Genomic DNA, 20513 nt, shown 5'->3' with positions numbered 1-20513 from the left:
GGCAGAGTTTAGTTTCTGAATGGAGTACTTCCAAAAGACATACTCCTGTGTCTTCAGTCTAAGAGTTTATGTTGTTCGACTTCGCTGACTATTGCATCTCCTTGCGGCTGCAAACGTAAATTTCTACTAGAGTCCCCGTGTCAGAAGCTGTAGGCAACGTGTTTTGTTGCAGTTTACTATCAATTTGCTTGCTGTAATGCACGAGCTAATGTCATTCAGTACCTTAATTAATAAATCATTTACACTACACTACATATTCAATCACAGTTGTCATCAGGAAAACAGATGCACTTGCCGTATTTAGTGACAGCCCTTACTTTACACTTATAAAATCTATGGCCCATGAACAGAGAACTGTGGCAACCCACCCACCCCACACCTTGCTCTCATACGCACCTTACGGCACAACAGACAATTTAAAATGTGTTTCCTGTTTGTTCAGTTTAGTGGCAGTGTACTAATACATATTAAGGAAAAGTATGGTCCCAGAACAGAACCCTGTGGGCTGTCCTCGTCGACCTGGGGCTACAACAGGAAGTGGGACTTACTTGAGAGACTTGCAGCGCTCCTTCTCGTGGTTGTTCTCAGGCGGCTCGCACTCGAAAGACGCCAGCGCCAAGGCTGAAACAACAGTAACATCATTTGTTAACAAACATTTTGTAATTAGTTGGCATAAAAATCTCATGCTCTTTCTTAGACACCAGCAGTGAATTTTTTTATGCTTCTTATGAAACCTTTGGCGCAATCAAAATAAAACACACAAGTTGCCAGTTTCAGTCACTGCAGTCAACATCAGTTGGCAATATTTGGCTTCTGGTTACGTTTGCACATCTACACGTGAAGACGTGATGCCCTGATTGTCTTATTCAAGCACACTGCTGTAATATTGTACGTATCTCCGATTATCGTATTCTATTGTCCTTATTTTGGTGTCATTTCATACATTTTCAATTTTTATATCTATGTTACAGGGTGTATTCAACTTATAACACCTCCGTTTTGTTCCTCACGACTGGACACAGAGATCGGCAGCAGCGGAAGAGAGGACTGTTTCTCATACCTAAAATTGTGACGTTCTCATTACAACAACATTTACGAATAGACTATTAACATCATTATGACCTTATTGTAAAGTTGTTTTTGTAATGCAATTTAGCCTGAAGATGAGGTTTAAACCTCGAAACATGTCACTAAATAAATAAGTAATACAATAGGTGACAAAGTTTGTGACTGGTTGCAGTAATTTAAAAAAAAAAAAAAAAAACTTTACACTCTCCGTATTAATGTCCAGTAGCATGCGTCCGGATACTTTTGGTTCGATACTGTATCTGTATATCTCTTTAAGCGCTCTAATTTCTATTGTTCTCACAATTCTTACACGAAACCACAGGAGAGTTGTCGCATCATCTTCCTCAAACAAAGGTTTTCTTTTTACACAATAGTGTTTCGCGAGAAAAACGTCATCTTTCTTCCAGGCATTCCATTCAACCCTTTCCTGCCTAACGGGAGTTGAAAGTCTCGTCCAGTTCGGTTTAAAACCAGCTGTAGTTGAGTTCACGCAGTGGCATTCTGCCTGGACGTCTGTGTAGCTCTACTATAGCACAAGAAACTATTTTGTTTGTGATATCGGAATATCGCAGCCCACACACGAGAAAAGGAAACAACGGACTGCCGTAGCGCCGCGTTATTCGTTTGTATGGCCCCTGTTAGGGTGAAACGATATTACTGTGAGTGTTTTTACTTGTAATCCCATGGCCTTGCCGCAGCAGTAACAGCAATTACCTTCAGATCACCGAAGTTAAGGGTTTTCGGGCTTGGCTATCACTTGGATGGGTGACCATCCGGGTCTGCTGACTTCTGTTGGTTAAGCGGAGTACGCTCAGCCCTTGTAGGGCAAACTGAGGAGCTACCTTATTAAGAAGTAGCGGCTCCGGTCAAAAAAACTGACAACGTCCATATCCACATCCGGTGACGTAGCGATGGCACGGGTCGGTCGGTACCTTTGGCCTTCGAGGCCCGTTCGGAAGGAGTTCATTTTTGTTTTTCGATGTTTTCAATACCGTTACGTACTGTTTAAGTAAATCTAAACTGACATTACTAACGCAGCAAGTACATAACCCGTTCATATACTATGAATATTTCTCGACGGAACTCAAAAGTTCCATTTGTGATTTGTGCGTAAATCAACGCAAGTGTATGTATTAATTATACTGATCTACTCTGTTTTTACTTGCTTCTGCAATTTTCTCTCGAAATATTAAATCTTTCTCGTTGTTCGGGCTGGAGAGACTTAAGTTCCTCCAGAATTTCTATTTCACTTTCCTGTGGACTATACCGATCTGTTATGGTCATATCACGGTGTCACTGAATTTGCTCAGTGTATCCTGTCATGCCAACATGCTACTGATTGCAGATTCTACAGTACTCAACATTTTATCGTACTAGTGTGTTGTAAGCTCTGCACATTCCCAGAATACCTTAGCAAATCTGAGTCTTCAATTTTCCTTCCCTAGTGCTGATTTTACGTGATCGTCCCATTCCATATAGCTTCTTTCCGTTGCCCAAAATGTACTGTAAGACAGAGGAAAAAAGAAGAAAAAAAAAAAGAACATATCACGAAGGGATTATCCTAATGAGACGGAAATCGATAGACGTGAATTACAAACAAGTGATCAGAATTGCAGAAAAATTGGATGATTTGTTCAGGACAAAGAGTTTTACAAGCTGAACAACTCAATAACGCGTTTGTCCACCTCTGGCCCTTATTCAAGCAGTTATTCGGCTTGGCATTGATTGATACACTTGTTAGCTCTCCTCCTGTGGAATATCGTACCAAATTCTGTCTAATCCACGCGTTAGATCGTCAAAATCCCGAGCCGGTTGGAGGCCCTGCCATGATGCTCCAAACGTTCTCTGCTGGGGAGAAGTCCGGTAAACTTTCGGTGCAAGGTAGGGTTCGACAATTATGAAGCAAGTAGCAGAAACTTTTGCCGTGTGGGGGTTTGAAATATAAGCTCACGATGCCTAACGTCGAAGGCCACCAAAATGAGGCGTAGAATATCGCCGACGTACCTCTGCGCCGTAAGCGCGCCACTGATGACAACTAAAGAGGACCTGCTAAGTAAAGGAATGGAACCGCAGATCATCAGTCCTCGGTGTCGGGCTGTACAGCCGGCGACAACCAGACTGATACCCGACCGCTGCCCGATCTGTCTCCAGGTACGTCATCGCTGATCATCGGGTCTCAATTCAAAGCCGGACTCACCACTCCAGTCAATTACATTCCAGGCTGAAGACGTTTCTGTGACGCCCTGGGTAGACGGATCTGGAACTCCCCGGACAGCAGCGGGGATAAAACCTAACTGTCGCCCGCCATAAGGCCCGACATCCAGGAGTGATGCTCTGGAGTGGCATTTCTTTTCACAGCAGGACCTCTTTGATTGTCATCCGCGACACCCTTACAGCACAGCAGTACGTCGGCAGTATTCTACGCCCCGTTTCCTTGCCCTATGTACCAAACCATCCTGGGCTTACACGTCAGCAAGACAATGCCCGCCAGCACACGATGCGAGTTTCCACTACCTGCCTTCGTGCTTGCCAAATCCTACTGCGGCTACCAAAATCACCGCATCTCTTCCCAGTTGAGAACGGTTGGAGCATTATACGGAGGGTGCTGTGACCAGCTCAGCGCTCTGACGATCTAACGTACCCGTTGGTCAGAATTTGGCACGACATCCCCCCAGGAGGACAGCCGACAACTCTTTCAGTCAATGCCAAGCCGTATAACTGCATGCATAAGGGCCAGAGATAGACCAACTCGTTACTGACTTGCTCAGTTTCTGAATCATCCAGTTTTTCTGAAAATAATCGTTTATTTGTCTGACCATGTACATCACATCTACCGATTTCCGGCCCATGCGGATAATTCCTTCGTGGCGCGTCGTTTTCTTGTGCCAGAGTGTTTGTAACACTACTGTTGATTCTATCTGAGCAATCGCTTGTGTGTACTAAGAACACTGTTGGTCTGGTGATAGTTTCTTCGAGCACATTAGATGATACATGCATTTCTGTTGAACATCTGCTGTGCAGTTTAACGTACTGGGTTGTATTAGCAAAACACGCATCGAGCCAATCCCGTATCTTGAAGATACTCCGAATCTCAATTGCCGGTCGACAATGTTATATGGCGCAGAACGTGTTTCGGCATGGTAGAAAGACGTGTATGCATGGAATATTAGTCACCACATGACAGTGAGAACGCTTATCACCATTAAGCAATATGAATGTTTTCTCGCGTGTGGCGATAATAGCTCATAATTGTTAACATATAACGAGAAGAGAGCCCTGAAAATTCGGTAATACAATATTGGAAAACATGAATTATGAATGAGCGAATTACATGATAATAACCTAAAAACGTGTACATAAATTCGAATGAAATTAATAGGCAAATAAAGACAAAAACGACACAGCATATGGCGTGAAATGGAAGCACAATAGCGTCGAATGAGCTCTGACAGCAGCGAAAGGGGACAAATTCAATAAAGTAATAGTGTTACGTCGCGTACGTGTCGCTGCTAGCAGCAGGCGAAATATTCGATTAGTTAATTCCAGTTTACATGCGAATAGTACAGTTCGTATTATAGCGACACTTTTCCAAAAAAATGACGCTGTAATAGCCGAGCAACCAATATTATCTCGCACCTGCTAACTTATGGGCCGTCACGGCTAGGTTTTGCGAGTTAGTTATGGCGCTCGTCATAAAAGAGGCTTCCATTTCTGGGATAACGCGTCATCCCTCGAAGACCTCCGTGCGGAAATGCTTTGCATTTCATACGATAATGAGTGACTGTTAAGTATATAAACTGTTTTCTGTAATTATACGTCATGATAATAGTAGAAATAATAATGGAGGACTTAGACATATGCAAGTACTAACACAGATGGCGACGGCTGTATTATTAGCAGTAGCAATGGCAATTTGTAAGTACAGACTTTTCCGGCGTGTACTTCGTCAGAAGATGATGATAATGGCACACATCGAAATGTCGCGGAGTTTTGGTGCACCCACGCAGATGGAGGTACGAGAAGATTTCCTCAGTAATCGTAACATTTCGCTGTGGATTTGTTATATAACATAGAGTCAATGACAGTTGAGGTGATTCGGTGCAGCTATCAGGAATTATAGGAACTGCATGATTGGCATCAGCTGTACAAATTTATTATTTACACCGACAAAAAAATCGCAACTCCAAAACATAATGAATGTTCAGTAATGAAATTTCTGGAATACATTCTTCCAGATAACAAAATGTGTGTGAATTCCTAAGGGACCAACACTCACACCCAATGCCGACGGAAGACTCGAATCTCCGGCGTGAGGGACCGCACGATTAGTGACATGGCGCCTCAAACCGCGCGGCTACTCCTTGCGGCTAACATATTTAATTAACATTGCAAGATGACAGGTTAATGTCAGCGCGAGATTAGCCATTGTAAATGTGGAACGCTGGTACATTAACAACCGGTATAAACGTCAGAATGTTGAATTTAAGAACGCAATCGAGCATGCATTTTGTTGTAAAAGTGTGCGATGTCAAGTTTTTCAGTTCCACGAGTGTTACACGTGGTCGGCCAATAAAGGGGCGGTTAATGCTGCCTGTGGATGACGCTGGAGTCGTCGTCCGAAGGTGTCCCTTTTGTGCTCGACTGGACACAGATCTGATGATCGAGCAGGCCAAGAGAACATGTCGACACTCCGTAGAGCATGTTGGGTTATAACAGCGCTATGTGAGCGAGCTTACCCTGTTGTTCACGAATGGTAGCACAACAGCTAGAACTGTCAGACTGGCGTACAAGTTTGTAATGAGCACGCTTGGGGTAACCCCAGAGAGTGCTCCTGCTGTCATACCAAATCGCATCGTCAAACCATAACACCAGGTGTAGGTCCAGTGTGTCTAGCACGCACACACCCATTGATTGCACGCCCTGAATTCGCCTCCTCCTAACCAACACACAGCCACCACTGGCACCGAGGCACAACCAGCTTTCATGAGAAAACACTGCATACACACCTCCACTGCCCTCCAGTCAGCTCTCGGTTGACACCACCAACGTCGCAAGTGACTCTGGTCTGGGTTCGGTGGGATGCTCCCTACAGAACGTCCGGCTCTGAGCTGTCCTTGAAGTAATCGATTTGTAACAGCTCGTGGTGCCAACTGCCACTCAAACTGCGAAGTGCCGGGGCCGTACGCCGAACACGATGGTCTTCCCTTTCGGTAGTGCCCTGTGCTCGTCCGGAACCCGGTTTCCCTGCGACTCAAGAACACCGCTGCCAGCAGTCATGTAAAATGGCTGAACTCCTGCCAAGTCTTTATGCAGTACCTAATGAGTAAAATTCGGCTTTTCGTAGCCCTATTACACCTCCAAACTCAGTGAGGTCTGAAAGGCAACTCAGCACCCCCAAAGATAACCAACACCCACGACCGCTACAGCGTGTACTCCTATTAAAAGCAAACCTGATCCGCATTCTCAAATACGAATATCGAAAAATTTGTACAGATGTCATCTATCGGGTGTACAAACAAGCCTAGCAACTTTCATTTATGTCGCACAACTCCTTCATAGCCTTGCAATTTTATTCCGGGAGTGAACTTTGCACCGGTTTCCGTTTGTTTCTTTCCTAACTTTGAAGATAGTCGCTACGACCGAAAGCAAGATAAAACAAATAATAAATTCCTACAGCTGATGGCAAACATGCAGTTCTTCAAATTAAAATGAATGTACAAATATAACAGAAAACAGAAAATATGGCCAATAGCACAGTTTTATAGCAAGAACTCAGCAAGCAGCTGCATCTTGAACGAATATTATTAGGGCAATACTTGTTTTGTGGCTTCTAGCCACATCATCAGGTGCATCTAAAAATTAAAACATGATAAACAACGTGGCAGAGAACACAGAAGGGCCTAACTTTATAGTTAAAACCATAATGTCCGTAAAGCGGGTTGTAATTCTATAGTCCCCGCCATGTTGTTTACCGTTGCTTAAATTTTATATGCGCCTGATAATGCGACCACGAAGCCAGTAGTGCCTTAATAAAACTGGTTAAAGATACAGCTGTTCGTGGAGCTCTTGCTATAAAACATAGAACAGCTGAGATGCCAGGATCAGAGAGTCGTTTGCTATAGCACAACCTAAGCTATAGGCCATAATATACAGTAAATAGTGTTCATAAATATCAAACACTTGCACAACTGATTTGAACTCAATTCTGTTACATAATATAGAAAGGGAGAAACCAGAATAGCGAAGTTTCAAACAGCAGAGTGTGGTGGGCTACTACTCGGGAGCTGACTCTGAGAAGAATCCAAAAGAAACTGTCAAAGTAACATGATCTTGAAGTAACGGAAAACGTCTGACAAATTCTTGAATGACTTGAAAAATGGGTAACAGAATAAAGGGCAGGACAGATTTTTCGTAATACTGAGGCCATTTTAAGAATGGTGGCATATAGGTTGATCTAAATAACCTCACGTTTCCTTATGATAGAAATTTCGGTCAAAGCTGACAGCAGCTGATCAGCAGCACTTGGTGATTCATAAATATAACTCTCTCCAGTGAAGAACAATTGTCTGATTATGTGTCAGCGGACGTCCTTATCCTATCTTCGAACACTTTCAGAAGTCAAACTCGGAAGAAAATTGTTTTCACGTAGAAAAAGAGGAAAAAAATATTATACGGGGTGGTCAGAAACACTCTGAAAAGCTTGCCAGGGGAGGTTAGGTTGTCCTTATAAGTAATTGTTAAGAAAACAATTTGATACGTTGCGGCATTTTCCAGTTATTCAGCACTGGAGTTAGCCAGTGACGTCTTTGCGCGCGCAAACTGCAGCAGCCTGGCCGAGGCGGTGTCACCAGACGTGTTCTTCGTTTGATTTCCCTTACAAACACTTCCGACAAAGGCGCATTTTAACTAGGAATGAGCGTTTCAACAAGAGGTAATTCACGGACCCACAGATGTCTGTGCATTAACGCAATGTAGCGCGTGCAAGTGCTTGATTTTGCGCGCACAGCGACCTGACTGGCTAACTACAGTGGTAGATAACTATGAAACGGCGCAACGTATCGTATTTCTCAGCACAGTCTCCGCTGCAACAACCTTACAAGCAATACAGACTGGTTCTGATTATCCTGTATAGGCGTCGGTCCGGAAACGCTCTGTTTCCAGGTTAGAGATCATTTCCTAACAGCTCTTCATTGTAAATTAATCATGGTAAACACGCAAGAAGAGAGAGTTCGAAATGCCTCCGCCAGCAGGGACACGAGCATCAACTCGCCGGTCGTACTGGATTCCGCATGCTCTGATGTGTCCTAGCAGTACTGCGTGTGGTTCCGTAGCCTTCCACAATACGGTCACCAGGAGTCTCCGCACGTTGCACCGATGGTAGATAAGCAAGAGCTTCCAAACGACCGAAGAAGTAAAAGTCTAGGGGCCTTGACATCCGGAAAACGTATACGCCAGGGCATTGGCACTCCCCTTTCTTTTGCATCGAGGATGGAATCTGATATTTACAATCGGGCGGGCGTCCACACCGAAGAACAGCTCCATCGCGCATGGCGTACACGTCCCGTCACACTGTCAGAGGTACTACTCCCAGCAGAGCCGGTACACTATTCTCAAAGAAACAAAGTAAGTTCCTCCGTAGAAGCTGTCGGAAAGTACATGACTCATTTGAGAGCTCTTGTTTATCGAACTCCGCTGCAAGATGTAGAGTCTTGGTGTCTGTACTGTTGAAGTCCGCCGAATCACGCGGTGTACCGTAGGCCTCTAGAAGAGCGTAGCGTTCCAGAGGATTGGAAAAGGGCACAGGTCATCCCCGTTCTCAAGAAGGGACGTCGAACAGATGTGCAGAACTATAGACCTATATCTCTAACGTCGATCAGTTGTAGAATTTTGGGATACCTGTTATATTCGTGTATAATTACTTTTCTGGAGACTAGAAATCTACTCTGTAGGAATCAGCATGGGATTCGAGAAAGACGATCGTGTGAAACCCAGCTCGCGCTATTCGTCCACGAGACTCAGAGGGCCATAGACACGGGTTCCCATGTAGGTGCCGTGTTTCTTGACTTCCGCAAGGCGTTTGATACAGTTCCCCACAGTCGTTAAATGAACAAAGTAAGAGCGTATGGAATGTCAGACCAATTGTGTGATTGGATTGAAGGGTTTCTAGATAACAGAACGCAGCATGTCATTCTCAGTGGAGAGAAGTCTTCCGAAGTAAGAGTGATTTCACGTGTGCCGCAGGGGAGTGTCGTAGGACCGTCGCTATTCACAATGTATATAAATGACCTTGTGGATAACATCGGAAGACATCGGAAGTTCACTGAGGCTTTTTGCGGATGATGCTGTAGTGTATCGAGAGGTTGTAACAATGGAAAATTGTACTGAACTGAATTCTGAACTGAACTGAACTGAATTGTACAACGAATTGACGCATGGTGCAGGGAATGGCAACTGAATCTCAATGTAGACAAGTGTAATGTGCTGCGAATACACAGAACGAAAGATACTTTATTATTCAGCTACAATATAGCAGATCAGCAACTGGAAGTAGTTAATTCCATAAATTATCTGGGAGTAGGCATTTGGAGAGATTTAAAATGGAATGACCATATAAAATTAATCGTCGATAAAGCAGATGCCAGACTGAGATTCATTGGAAGAATCCTAAGGAAACGCAATCCGAAAACAAAGGAAGTAGGTTACAGTACACTTGTGCGCCCACTGCTTGAATACTGCTCACAGGTGTGGGATCCGTACCAGATAGGGTTGATAGAAGAGATAGAGAAGATCCAACGGAGAGCAGCGCGTTGCTTTACAGGATCGTTTATTAATCGAGAAAGCGTTACGGAGATGATAGATAAACTCCAGTGGAAGACTCTGCAAGAGAGACGCTCAGTAGCTCGGTACGGGCTTTTGTTGTAGTTTAGAGAACATACCTTCACCGAGGAGTCAAGCAGTATATTGCTACCTCCTACGTATATCTCGCGAAGAGACCATGAGGATAAAATCAGAGAGATTAGAGCCCACACAGGGGCATACCAACAATCCTTCTTCCCACGAACAATACGAGACTGGAATAGAAGGGAGAACCGATAGAGGTACTCAAGGTACCCCCCGCCACACACCGTCATGTGGCTTGCGGAGTATGGATGTAGATGTAGATGTAGAAATTCCGGGAAATGTCAGAGCACATATCATTCAGTGCGACAGCTGGTTGATGCGTGCATCTAAGCTAGCGGAGCCATTTTGAACACATCGTTTTTGGTCCCTTTTTCACATAATACACTCATGTTCAGAAAAAACAGAACAAATTGAACGACTAGAGATAGGATGTTCATATTCACAAGACTTGTGCATTAGTATGTTCTGCAGAAATGATTAACATTTCAGTCACCTCCGTTCAGAATGTGTCCTGTTGCGTAGCAGGCACGGGTCCGCCATGGGCCCTGATAACTTGTTCAATGCGTCGTTTTCTTTCCTTTCCACTTGAAAATACAGTGAGGGAAAAACGGCTGTCTACATACCCCAGTATAGGCACTAATTTCTCTTATCTTAGTAGTCAATACGCAAAATGTATGTTCGTGACAGTAGAATCATTCTGCAGTCAGCATCAAATTTCGGTACTCTAAATTTTCTCAGTAGTAGTCTTACCTGCAACGAGTCTCACACGAGTTCGTGAAGCATCTCCGTAATACTCACGTGTTGAACGAAACTAGCAGCCCGCCTCTGAATTGACTCGATGTCTTCCTTTAGGCCGACCTGGTGACGACCTCAGACACTCGGGCAGGACTCAAGAATGGGTCGCACTAGTGATCTACAGCGGTCTCCTTTATAGATGAACCCCACTTTCCAAATACTTTCACAACAAATCGAAATCGACCATTCGCCTTCTCTTCTACCGTCCTTACGTGCTCATTCCATTTCATAATGTTTTTCAGCGTTACACCTAGACATTTAATCGACATACCTGCATCAAGCACCACGCTACTAATGTTGTATTCGAACGTTATTGGATTGTTTTCCTATTCATCTGCATTAACTTACATTTTGATCTGGCTGCCATTCATCACACCAACTAGAAATTTTAAGTCATCTTGTATCCTCCTACAGTACACCACAGTGTCACTGGCAAAAAGCCGCAGATTTCTGCTCACCTCGTCTGTTATATCATTTTAATACAAAGAATAAAGAACGAGAATGGAAGCAAATGGAGTTTCCTTTCATGAACAACTTTTAGTGTTATATAAAAAATAACGTTCTCTAGTTACAGTAATAGCGCAAATTTGAACCTAGGGTTGAAAATTTATTACAATGGAGACCGATCACATGAAAAATAAAAGAGAAAGCTATATTAGCAACCAAGTCATAGATTTAAATGATGCGCTTTTAAATTTAGATTAGTTGGTAATAATAATCTGAAGTGCAGTTTAAAAAAAATGAACAGAGTAGTAACGAAGGGGCCGGGAATGCTTTTGGCGAAACAAATAAAGATTATTAAAATGTGAAGCTTCTGGTATATGTAAAGCGATAAGTTTACAAAGTGTGTGTCACTGCTTTTGACTTATGCCAGTTAGACGTCGGCTTGTAGGACGGAAACCTTTCAAAGATTGAAGGTCGCTCATGAAAGAGTGGAGAGATGTAGGGTGGGAATTACTTGCGGTGGTAAGAAAGCAAACAAATGGGCCAGAGGGCATAGTAAAATGGAAGAAATTATTATGACCGCAATGAACGCGAAATAGAGATAGGTGGGATATGATAGATGGACCAACCACGTTCTTTGCTGCATTCCAAGGGTTAATACCGAGGCGAAGCCATAATGGAGAGTTGGTAGGTGATATCAGAAAACATGCCACGGTGACATGGAGACGCTTACAGCTGGCGACCGTAACGCATGGAATGATCTAGACGTGACCCTTATCTCAAATGGCTGGTAATGGCATGAAGGCAAGTTACACGTCATGCCAGTACACGACAGGTAGGAGTGGACTGACTTACCGTTTTCGGTGAGCACGGGACTGGCTTGCAGGAAGGTGATGACTTTGGTGTTCTTCTCGAACGGGCAGGACACCTGCTTCCACGTGATGAACTCCGTCACCTGCTTGGCCAGCTGCCAGAACTTTTCGAAGTTGATGTGCCCGTTTGGTAACCTGTGAGCAAGACAAGAAGTATATGTCACAACAGTGCAAACTGTAAACAAAACATAGCAATGATACGCAGTGAATGTCAGGAAACCTCTCTCTTGGAAATACCACTGCGATGTAAGCCTTGTGTAGGACACCGATTGAACTATACCTTCAGCGAGACAGTAAATTCTTCGCAATAAGTCTTCTTACAGAGAAACAATACAACTCATCGTTCGCTAATATTCTTCTTTCAAAATCTGCTGAATCCCACGACCTTCTGGAGGTAAGGAGAGCTACAACACTTGCCCCACTCCTCCTCATGCTCTTACAACAGCTTCTACTGTGAGGAAAGCTACGAGAGTGGGCTACCAGAATAGCCTGTGAACAAGTTCGTCTGCAAAATGTGTGCAGCTATGTTGCATTACGTAAAATGATACTGAATCTAGCCTACGTTTTTATAAGACATACGATGCCGTAGATAAGTCGAAGATCCCAAGGATGGATTATTAAAAGCCAAGGTGAAATCTGACAAACTGTAGGAACAGAAGAGTATTGCCGATAAATTGGGATAATAGTTTTTCTCATAGATGTGTCCACAGACCTGTTTTTTTTTCAATTTTATTCAAGTAAGACAGTTTCACTGAAGCCATGACGTCTCTTAAAATGGAGGGAAACAAGAAGTTTGAACAGTCATATCAATTTCCACTATTGACAGAGTAACATACTGTGTCTGACCAATAGCACAGAAAAAGTCGCGGACTGATGTACAGGTATTCGCTATTTAGAAAGGGCTGCAGACGTAAGAAGTCATTTGACTGATGTCAAATGATTATCAGCTGACTCTTATGTCACGGGGTCATCCGAGATGCAACAACATCGCCATCCCTGCTAATTCACTCAATGGGCATCCACAGTGTTGAAAGCTGAGTGGTGTGCACCCCCTGACTGAAACGTCTATGGCTTCAGTGTCAAAGACAACCCATATGAGCTGGGCAACGAAGTCTAACTGTTCACCACGCGCAACAGCTCTTTCAGCTTTTAAATATCATTTTGATGTGACGGGAAAGAAATCTAGCTTTCCCACCGAGACTGGGCGATGCATGAAACATTTTTGAGCAGTGTTTGTTTGCGCTGGCTCCAGCTATGCGCCGGCCGAAGTGGCCGTGCGGTTAAAGGCGCTGCAGTCTGGAACCGCAAGACCGCTACGGTCGCAGGTTCGAATCCTGCCTCGGGCATGGATGTTTGTGATGTCCTTAGGTTAGTTAGGTTTAACTAGTTCTAAGTTCTAGGGGACTAATAACCTCAGCAGTTGAGTCCCATAGTGCTCAGAGCCATTTGAACCATTTTTCCAGATATGCATTTAAAAACGGAACTGCAAATATCTGCCGAAATAGTAGAATATGGATCTGCCTACTCTTAGGCGGGACACCATGTTTATACACGACTTGGCAAATGACGCCCGCACACCTGGGAAACTGTTTTCAGACGACCCACGACCCGGTTGCGAACGGGGCGACGGAGAAAGGTGGGCGGGGTCGGAATGGGGGGGGGGGGGAGTGTAAAGCCGGCCGCAGTGGCCGAGCGGTTCTAGGCGCTTCAGTCTGGAACCACGCGACCGCTACGGGCATGGATGTGTGTGATGTCCTTAGGTTAGTTAGGTTTAAGTAGTTCTAAGTTCTAGAGGACTGATGACCTCAGCTGTTAAGTCCCATAGTGCTCAGAGCCATTTGAACCTTTTTTCGGTGTAAAGATGGAGATGCACGCCGAGAAACTTGCAGATGATACCGGCTGGTAAACATAGACACATGACTCTGCTCATAAATAAATGCTGTGCGACGCGTAAATAGATGGCAAAGTACGACAGCGTTTAACTACGTGACGACTTAAACTTCCTGGCACGTTAAAACCGGCTTTCACGGATAGTGCTCTTACCGACTGAGGTATCCAAGCACGGCTCATGACCCAGTGTCATAGCCTTATTTCCGACGTTATCTCTTCCTCTAACACCCAAACTTCACAGATGTTGTGCTGCATACCTTGCGAGAAAAGCACTCCTGGAAGAAAGGATACTGAGAAGACTTGACTTAGCCATAGCCTAGGAGTGTGCAGGCGAGTTTCCCCGAAATCTGGAAGGTAGGAGAGGGATGTTGATGGAATTAATGCTCTGTGAGATAGTCGTGAGTCGTACTTGGGCAGCTCAGTCAGTAGAGTTTTTGCGCACGAAAGGTAAATGTGCCAGGTTTCAGTCCCGGTCGGGCACACAGTTTTATTCTGCCAGGTAGTTTTAAATCAGACTCCTCTGCAGAGATGAAATTCATGCTGGTTACGGACTGATTGTTCGTTTCCAGAATGAGATTTTCACTCTGCAGCGGAGTGTGCGCTGATATGAAACTTCCTGGCAGATTAAAACTGTGTGCCAGACCGAGGCTCGAACTCGGGACCTTTGCCTTTCGCGGGCAAGTGCTCTACTAACTGAGCTACCCAAGCACGACTAACGCCCCGTCCTCACAGCTTTACTTCTGCCAGTACCTCGTCTCCTACCTTCCAAACTTTACAGAAGCTCTTCTGCGAACCTTGCAGAACTAGCACTCCTGAAAGAAAGGATATTGCGGAGACATGGCTTAGCCACAGCCTGGAGGATTTAGAGCACTTGCCCGCGAACGGCAAAGGTCCAGAGTTCGAGTCTCGGTCTGGCACACAGTTTTAATGTGATTGTTCGTTATTTGTCGTCTGGTTTGGGCTGAGGCAGGAAGAATGATGTTAACATATGCTCTAAGAGGAGACGTCATAGACTGCAGATCGATTCCTGGATCCCGCAGATGTCAGAAGATTGGGTAATTAGACTTCGAAACAGATAATGTAAGTTTTACGTCAATACGCACTGCTGACGTAACCGTAATATAAAACATTATTCCTCGGTGAACCATCCATAGAACGTGTCAAGTATCTGAGTTCAAAGTCGCTGAGGATTTCAGCTGTTTGCAGAACGCAGTTCACCAGTAGCTGCGCTCCTCTTGTTACCAATTTTTTTCCTCCAAAGCGCTGGCCAGCAGCACTGGAAGCTGCGCTCCCCGCTGCGAGGTCACATTAACAGTTTCGCACGTAATTAATTTCCGTTGGGCCGGCGTTGGCGCGCTGCAACGGCTCCGCACGACTGGCGCCAGTCAGGATACCGTGACAAAGCGCTGGCGCACGCCAGCACGCGCCAGGCCGCCGTAATGAGCCGCCAGCAGCTCTGCAACTGGCGCCGCCTCCGCCTCCGCCGCGCCGTGTTCTGTTTTGGCACAACTTTTCTCTGTTCGGCGGCATAAAGGGCGGCGCTTTCACGGCGGGCGCGGCGGGCGTTCTGCACTGAAAAGCGAACACGTGCGTGTGTGTGGGTGTGTGTTTATGTGGCGTTTACTGCCGGCCCGTGTTGATTGCGGAACCTGCTGTTCTCTTCATACTCTGCTGGTAACGAGAGCCGAACAGGTTTCACATACAATAAACTTTACCTTTGTCCCTTTAAAATTACGCTACTTGACACAAAAATTATACAGCTTAAAAATATGCGGAAAATATTATAAAGTTTTAATAAAAATGCCTGAGTACCTCTATCCGTTGTCCCTTCTATTCCAGTCTCGTATTGTTCGTGGAAAGAAGGATTGTCGGTATGCTTCTGTGTGGGCACTAACCTCTCTGATTTTATCCTCGTGGTCTCTTCGCTAGATATACGTAGGAGGGAGCAATATACTGCTTGACCCCTCGGTGAAGGTATGTTCTCGAAACTTTAACAAAAGCCCGTACCGAGCTACTGAGCGTCTCTCATGCAGCGTCTTTCACTGGAGTTTATCTATCATCTCCGTAACGCTTTCAAGATTACTAAATGATCCTGTGACGAAGCGCGCTGCTCTCCGTTGGATCTTCTCTATCTCTTCTATCAACCCTATCTGGTACGGATCCCACACTGCTGAGCAGTATTCAAGCAGCGGGCGAATAATCGTACTGTAACCTACTTCCTTTGTTTTCCGATTGTATTTCCTTAGGATTCTTCCAATGAATCTCAGTCTGGTATCTGCTTTACCGACGATCAACTTTATTATATGGTCATTCCATTTTAAATCACTCCTAATGCGTACTCCCAAATAATTTATGGCATTAACTGCTTCCAATTGCTGACCTGCTATATTGTAGCTAAATGATATGGGATCTTTCTTTCTATGTATTCGCAGCACATTACACTTGTCTACATTGAGATTCAATTGCCATTCCTTGCACCATGCGTCAATTCGTTGCAGATCCTCCTGCATTTCAGTACAATTTTCCATTGTTACAACCTCTCGATATACCACAGCATCATCCGCAAATGCCTCAGTGAACTTCCGATATCATCCACAAGGTCATTTATGTATGTTGTGAATAGCAACGGTCCTACGACACCCCCCTGCGGCACACCTGAAATCACTCTTACTTCAGAAGACTTCTCTCCATTGAGAATGACATGCTGCGTTCTGTTATCTAGGAACTGTTCAATCCAATCACACAATTGGTCTGATAGTCCATATGCTCTTACTTTGTTGATTAAACGACTGTGGGGAACTGTATCTTCTTGCAAATTTGTATATGTTCCAGCACAAATCTGCAATTTTCAGTCGAGAACTTACTATAACCTCCTACAGTGCACATTGGTGTCATTTCGACCTCGCAAAAGGTGTTTCGATATATAATGGAGCCCTAATGATGAAACTGTTCTTCGGAATGTAAGTGGTTATTCGAAAACACTGACTCAGTTTGATTAATCTGTATTTCATGAAAGGGGTATGAATAATCTCTATATATAGATAGTAACAGGAATATTTAAAGTTTAAAAAGGCAGCTTATACACTGATGGGGAAAAAAATCGCAACACCAAAAGCTAATTAATATAGAGTAATGAAGTGTGATTCTTAAATTTCTCCAGGCGTATTTTATGACGAAACAAATCTCGGGTGAACAGCCTGGTATGAGTGTGCAACAGCGCACCTCATGATGGCAACGTGATCGATTGCCGAAATATTGTCCTATGCACACTCATACCAGGATGTTCACCCGAGATTTATTTCGTTAGAGTAACGAGATTTCGGGAATAAATTTGCCTAGGTAACACAATTAAGTAATTAACATTGCAAGATCACAGATTAACGTAAGCGCGAGATAAGCCACTGGAAGTGCAAAATGCTGATACATTAATAACGGGGGTAGCAGCCACAATGCAAATGTGCACGCATGCACAGGTACCAGACGTCAGTTTGTGGGTTGGAGTTCCATACCTGCTGCACTTGGTCGGTCAATACAGGGACGGTTGATGCTGATTCTGGATGAGGCTGGAATTGTCGTCCGATGTTGTCGCATATGTTTTCGATTGGTCACAGATCTGGTTATCGAGCAGGCCAAGGGAACATGCCGAAAGTGTAGAGCACGTTGAGTTACAGCAGCGGTGCGTGGCGAACGTTATAATGTTCGGAAACATCCCCGGAAATGCTGTTCATGAATGGCTGCAGAGCAGATCACCAGACTGACGTACGAACTCGCAGTCAGGGTGAGCGGGATAGCCGGCCGGGGTGGCCGAGAGGTTCTAGACGCTACAGTCTGGAACCGCGCGACCGCCACGGTCGCAGGTTCGAATCCTGCCTCGGGCATGGATGTGTGTGATGTCCTTAGGTTAGTTAGGTTTAAGTAGTTCTAAGTTCTAGGGGACTGATGACCTGAGAAGTTAAGTCCCATTGTGCTCAGAGCCATTTGAACCATTTTTGACGTATTGCTGCAGTATTTGTAAAGTAATGAGACGTTTGAATCTGTTTTATATACTGGTGGTCGATTCTTCGGAGAATCTGGGCTTTACTGTTTTTTAATAAGTAATTTAAGAAGTCACGTAATTTTCAATCAAGCTATACAATCAAATAATTGCAAACTTTCATAATCCAGTAAAAGAACACACTTAGTCTATTTATTTCATAATTATTATTAAAATAATGCTGTTAAGTGAGTGAATGCTGGTATGATTGAATTTTTCTTCTACTTTCCAGATTTGGTTGCACAGGACAACACGAAATCAATATTAGTCCGCCTTCCTTTCAGCCTCATGCTCTTTTAGGCACCACGAGTGAATGTGTTTCTATTGCAGCGTTCACGTCCGTTGTTTGGTTCTTCTCTCTTCTCTGTAAATTTGGTGAGCTAGCTGCTTGTTTGTTCGAGTTGGGTCAAGTAATCTTATTTTTCAAGAATGCGACAGTCTGAGGGGTTACACTGTTTACGCCCATTCTTTGTACGCGTCCCGTGAGTGAACTTTTTCAATTTTTGACGTGTAACTTCTTCTGGATTTATTGTTCTCTCTCAACATCAATATCTGCTCCAGATTTCTGTTGTGTCTTATGCCGATTAGCAACAGGTAGCTAATAAAAAGTATAAAAAAATGCTGACCACTGTACGTCCTCGTCTGCCGTAACTTTCGTCCACGAGGAACTAAAGCTCCATTTTTTCTCTCCCTTTTCCTTCATAGTGGGGAGCGTAACATGTCTGCTATGCGAAGAAGTTGCTGTAATCTGTAACGGTTAGTCCGATACCTCACTGTCATTTATATTGTTGGAGAAATATCTTATTTTAAGTGAAAGTCTCATGGTTCTTAAAGACGCTATAATGCACATTAAGCAGTTCCGTATTACACGGAGTAAAGGGGTCACGAACGCACACATACACACAAATGCAGAACAAATTTTAATTTTATTTGCATCCTGTCGTGTTTCGTCACTGCTGTGACATTGTCAGTCGGTCTTTCAATACGGATTTTACAACTAACGTTAATGTTTATTGGAACAATTACCGTTTTTGATTTCTATAATTTTCACCTTCTTTTAATTGCTGCTCCTATTTCATCTTTTTATATCTCCTTTATATAGACCGTATAACGACAATACGAATACTACGTAGCAATTTGCGCACGGAGGTAAATTGGTAACTTCTCAAGTACGCAAATGCATAGCTTGAACAGTGCGGGACGCAGAAGTTCGAGAACGGTGGGTTCAAGTTTCTCCGGATTGTGTTTGCTGTACTGCTTAGTTATGCAGCGTATTAGTCACCAGTGGAAGGCGTATGCACGGACCGCGCCTAATGGCATTCCTGCTCACGCATTGCATCTTCCACGGTCCATTGTTCTCGTCATAATTGGTCAGCTGTGTGGGGCGCCAGTGCAGTAACGCTGTTGACAGCATAGCCGCATGTACCAGCACACTACCATTCAAACGATCAATAAGCTGTTTGCATACGGCACAATTGATGTCGAGAGCAGAGCCTCTGCACGATTATTTGCTTAGGATCCCCAACACATATACATCGCATCACTTGAGCTTAACAGAAAGTCACAGAAGACCAAGACAGACCAAGATGTTGCAAGTGCCGTATTTCATACGACGGGTGCTTCGGGAATTTTAACAATACGCATGTTCTCTGTACTTCTTACATTTTGCCACACGTACTGTAGTGCTGTGTGGTACTGGGAAACTTACTGTACGTGTCGTAGGTCTACGTTTCCGTCTCAATACCGGCAAGATTACTGTCCCTGTCAACACACACTACACATTATAAAGCGATGGGTAATCATGACCGCAGAGACAATCTTTTACTGCCACGTATTCCATAACACACTGACGGCAAAGTGAATAGGTAGATTCAGGACTTCTGATAGAATTTATACTGTGTGCTGACTTTCGTGCGTGGTAGATCGATAGCCTTAACTGAGTGGTTCATATTTAAATGTCTTTGGTTCATAACCCTAATTCACAGAAAACAATTCAACTGAATTTCGCAAGCATGGAATATTGTTCTCATAACACTTAATTTTTTTGGAAATTTTCATATTTTTTTGCTATGCATGTTGAATACAATTCCTGGCATGGATACCTGTCGGTGAATTCTATATGCACGACCACTTAGCCGTTTGTAGCAACACAGGAGCACACTTAGTTTATACTGACGTAATACGTCTTTTATGGGACTGCTTTATTAAACCGATATGTAGAAATTCCCTTAGGCTGTATTGCATCATTTTGATTACATCACTTACAGTAGAGATTGTGCTACTGCAGAAGATGCAGGTCAAAGCTACTCGCAACAGGCAACAAACAAGTAAAAGGTTACGTTTCAATACGAAATAGTGCACCAGCCAAATTTTATTTTTAAAAAAGTCTCTTGAACGTCCATGATAGTGTACTTACAACAACGGAAAGCAACTTCTCATGCAAAATGCAAGCAAATACCGACTATCATAAAATTATTTCCACAATTCTATATTTTTAGGGAAAAGCAGTA

The 20513-nt window shown here is 43.9% G+C and overlaps 1 protein-coding gene across 1 annotated transcript in view; it reads right to left on the bottom strand.

Annotated features, from left to right (window-relative positions):
* The window catches only part of LOC126240234 (ras-GEF domain-containing family member 1B-like), a 298263-nt gene that overhangs the window by 13705 nt on the left and 264045 nt on the right, over positions 1-20513 (bottom strand). Inside the window, exons 7-8 of the mRNA XM_049947910.1 lie at positions 12064-12215; positions 549-621 (exon numbers count right to left, since the gene is read on the bottom strand). Coding sequence (XP_049803867.1) covers positions 549-621; positions 12064-12215 — 225 coding nt within the window. The remainder of the gene's footprint in view (positions 1-548; positions 622-12063; positions 12216-20513) is intronic.

Source organism: Schistocerca nitens, chromosome 1 (genome assembly GCF_023898315.1).
Source record: "Schistocerca nitens isolate TAMUIC-IGC-003100 chromosome 1, iqSchNite1.1, whole genome shotgun sequence".
NCBI lineage: Eukaryota > Metazoa > Arthropoda > Insecta > Orthoptera > Acrididae > Schistocerca > Schistocerca nitens.
This window is presented reverse-complemented; position numbering and strand designations above follow the sequence as displayed.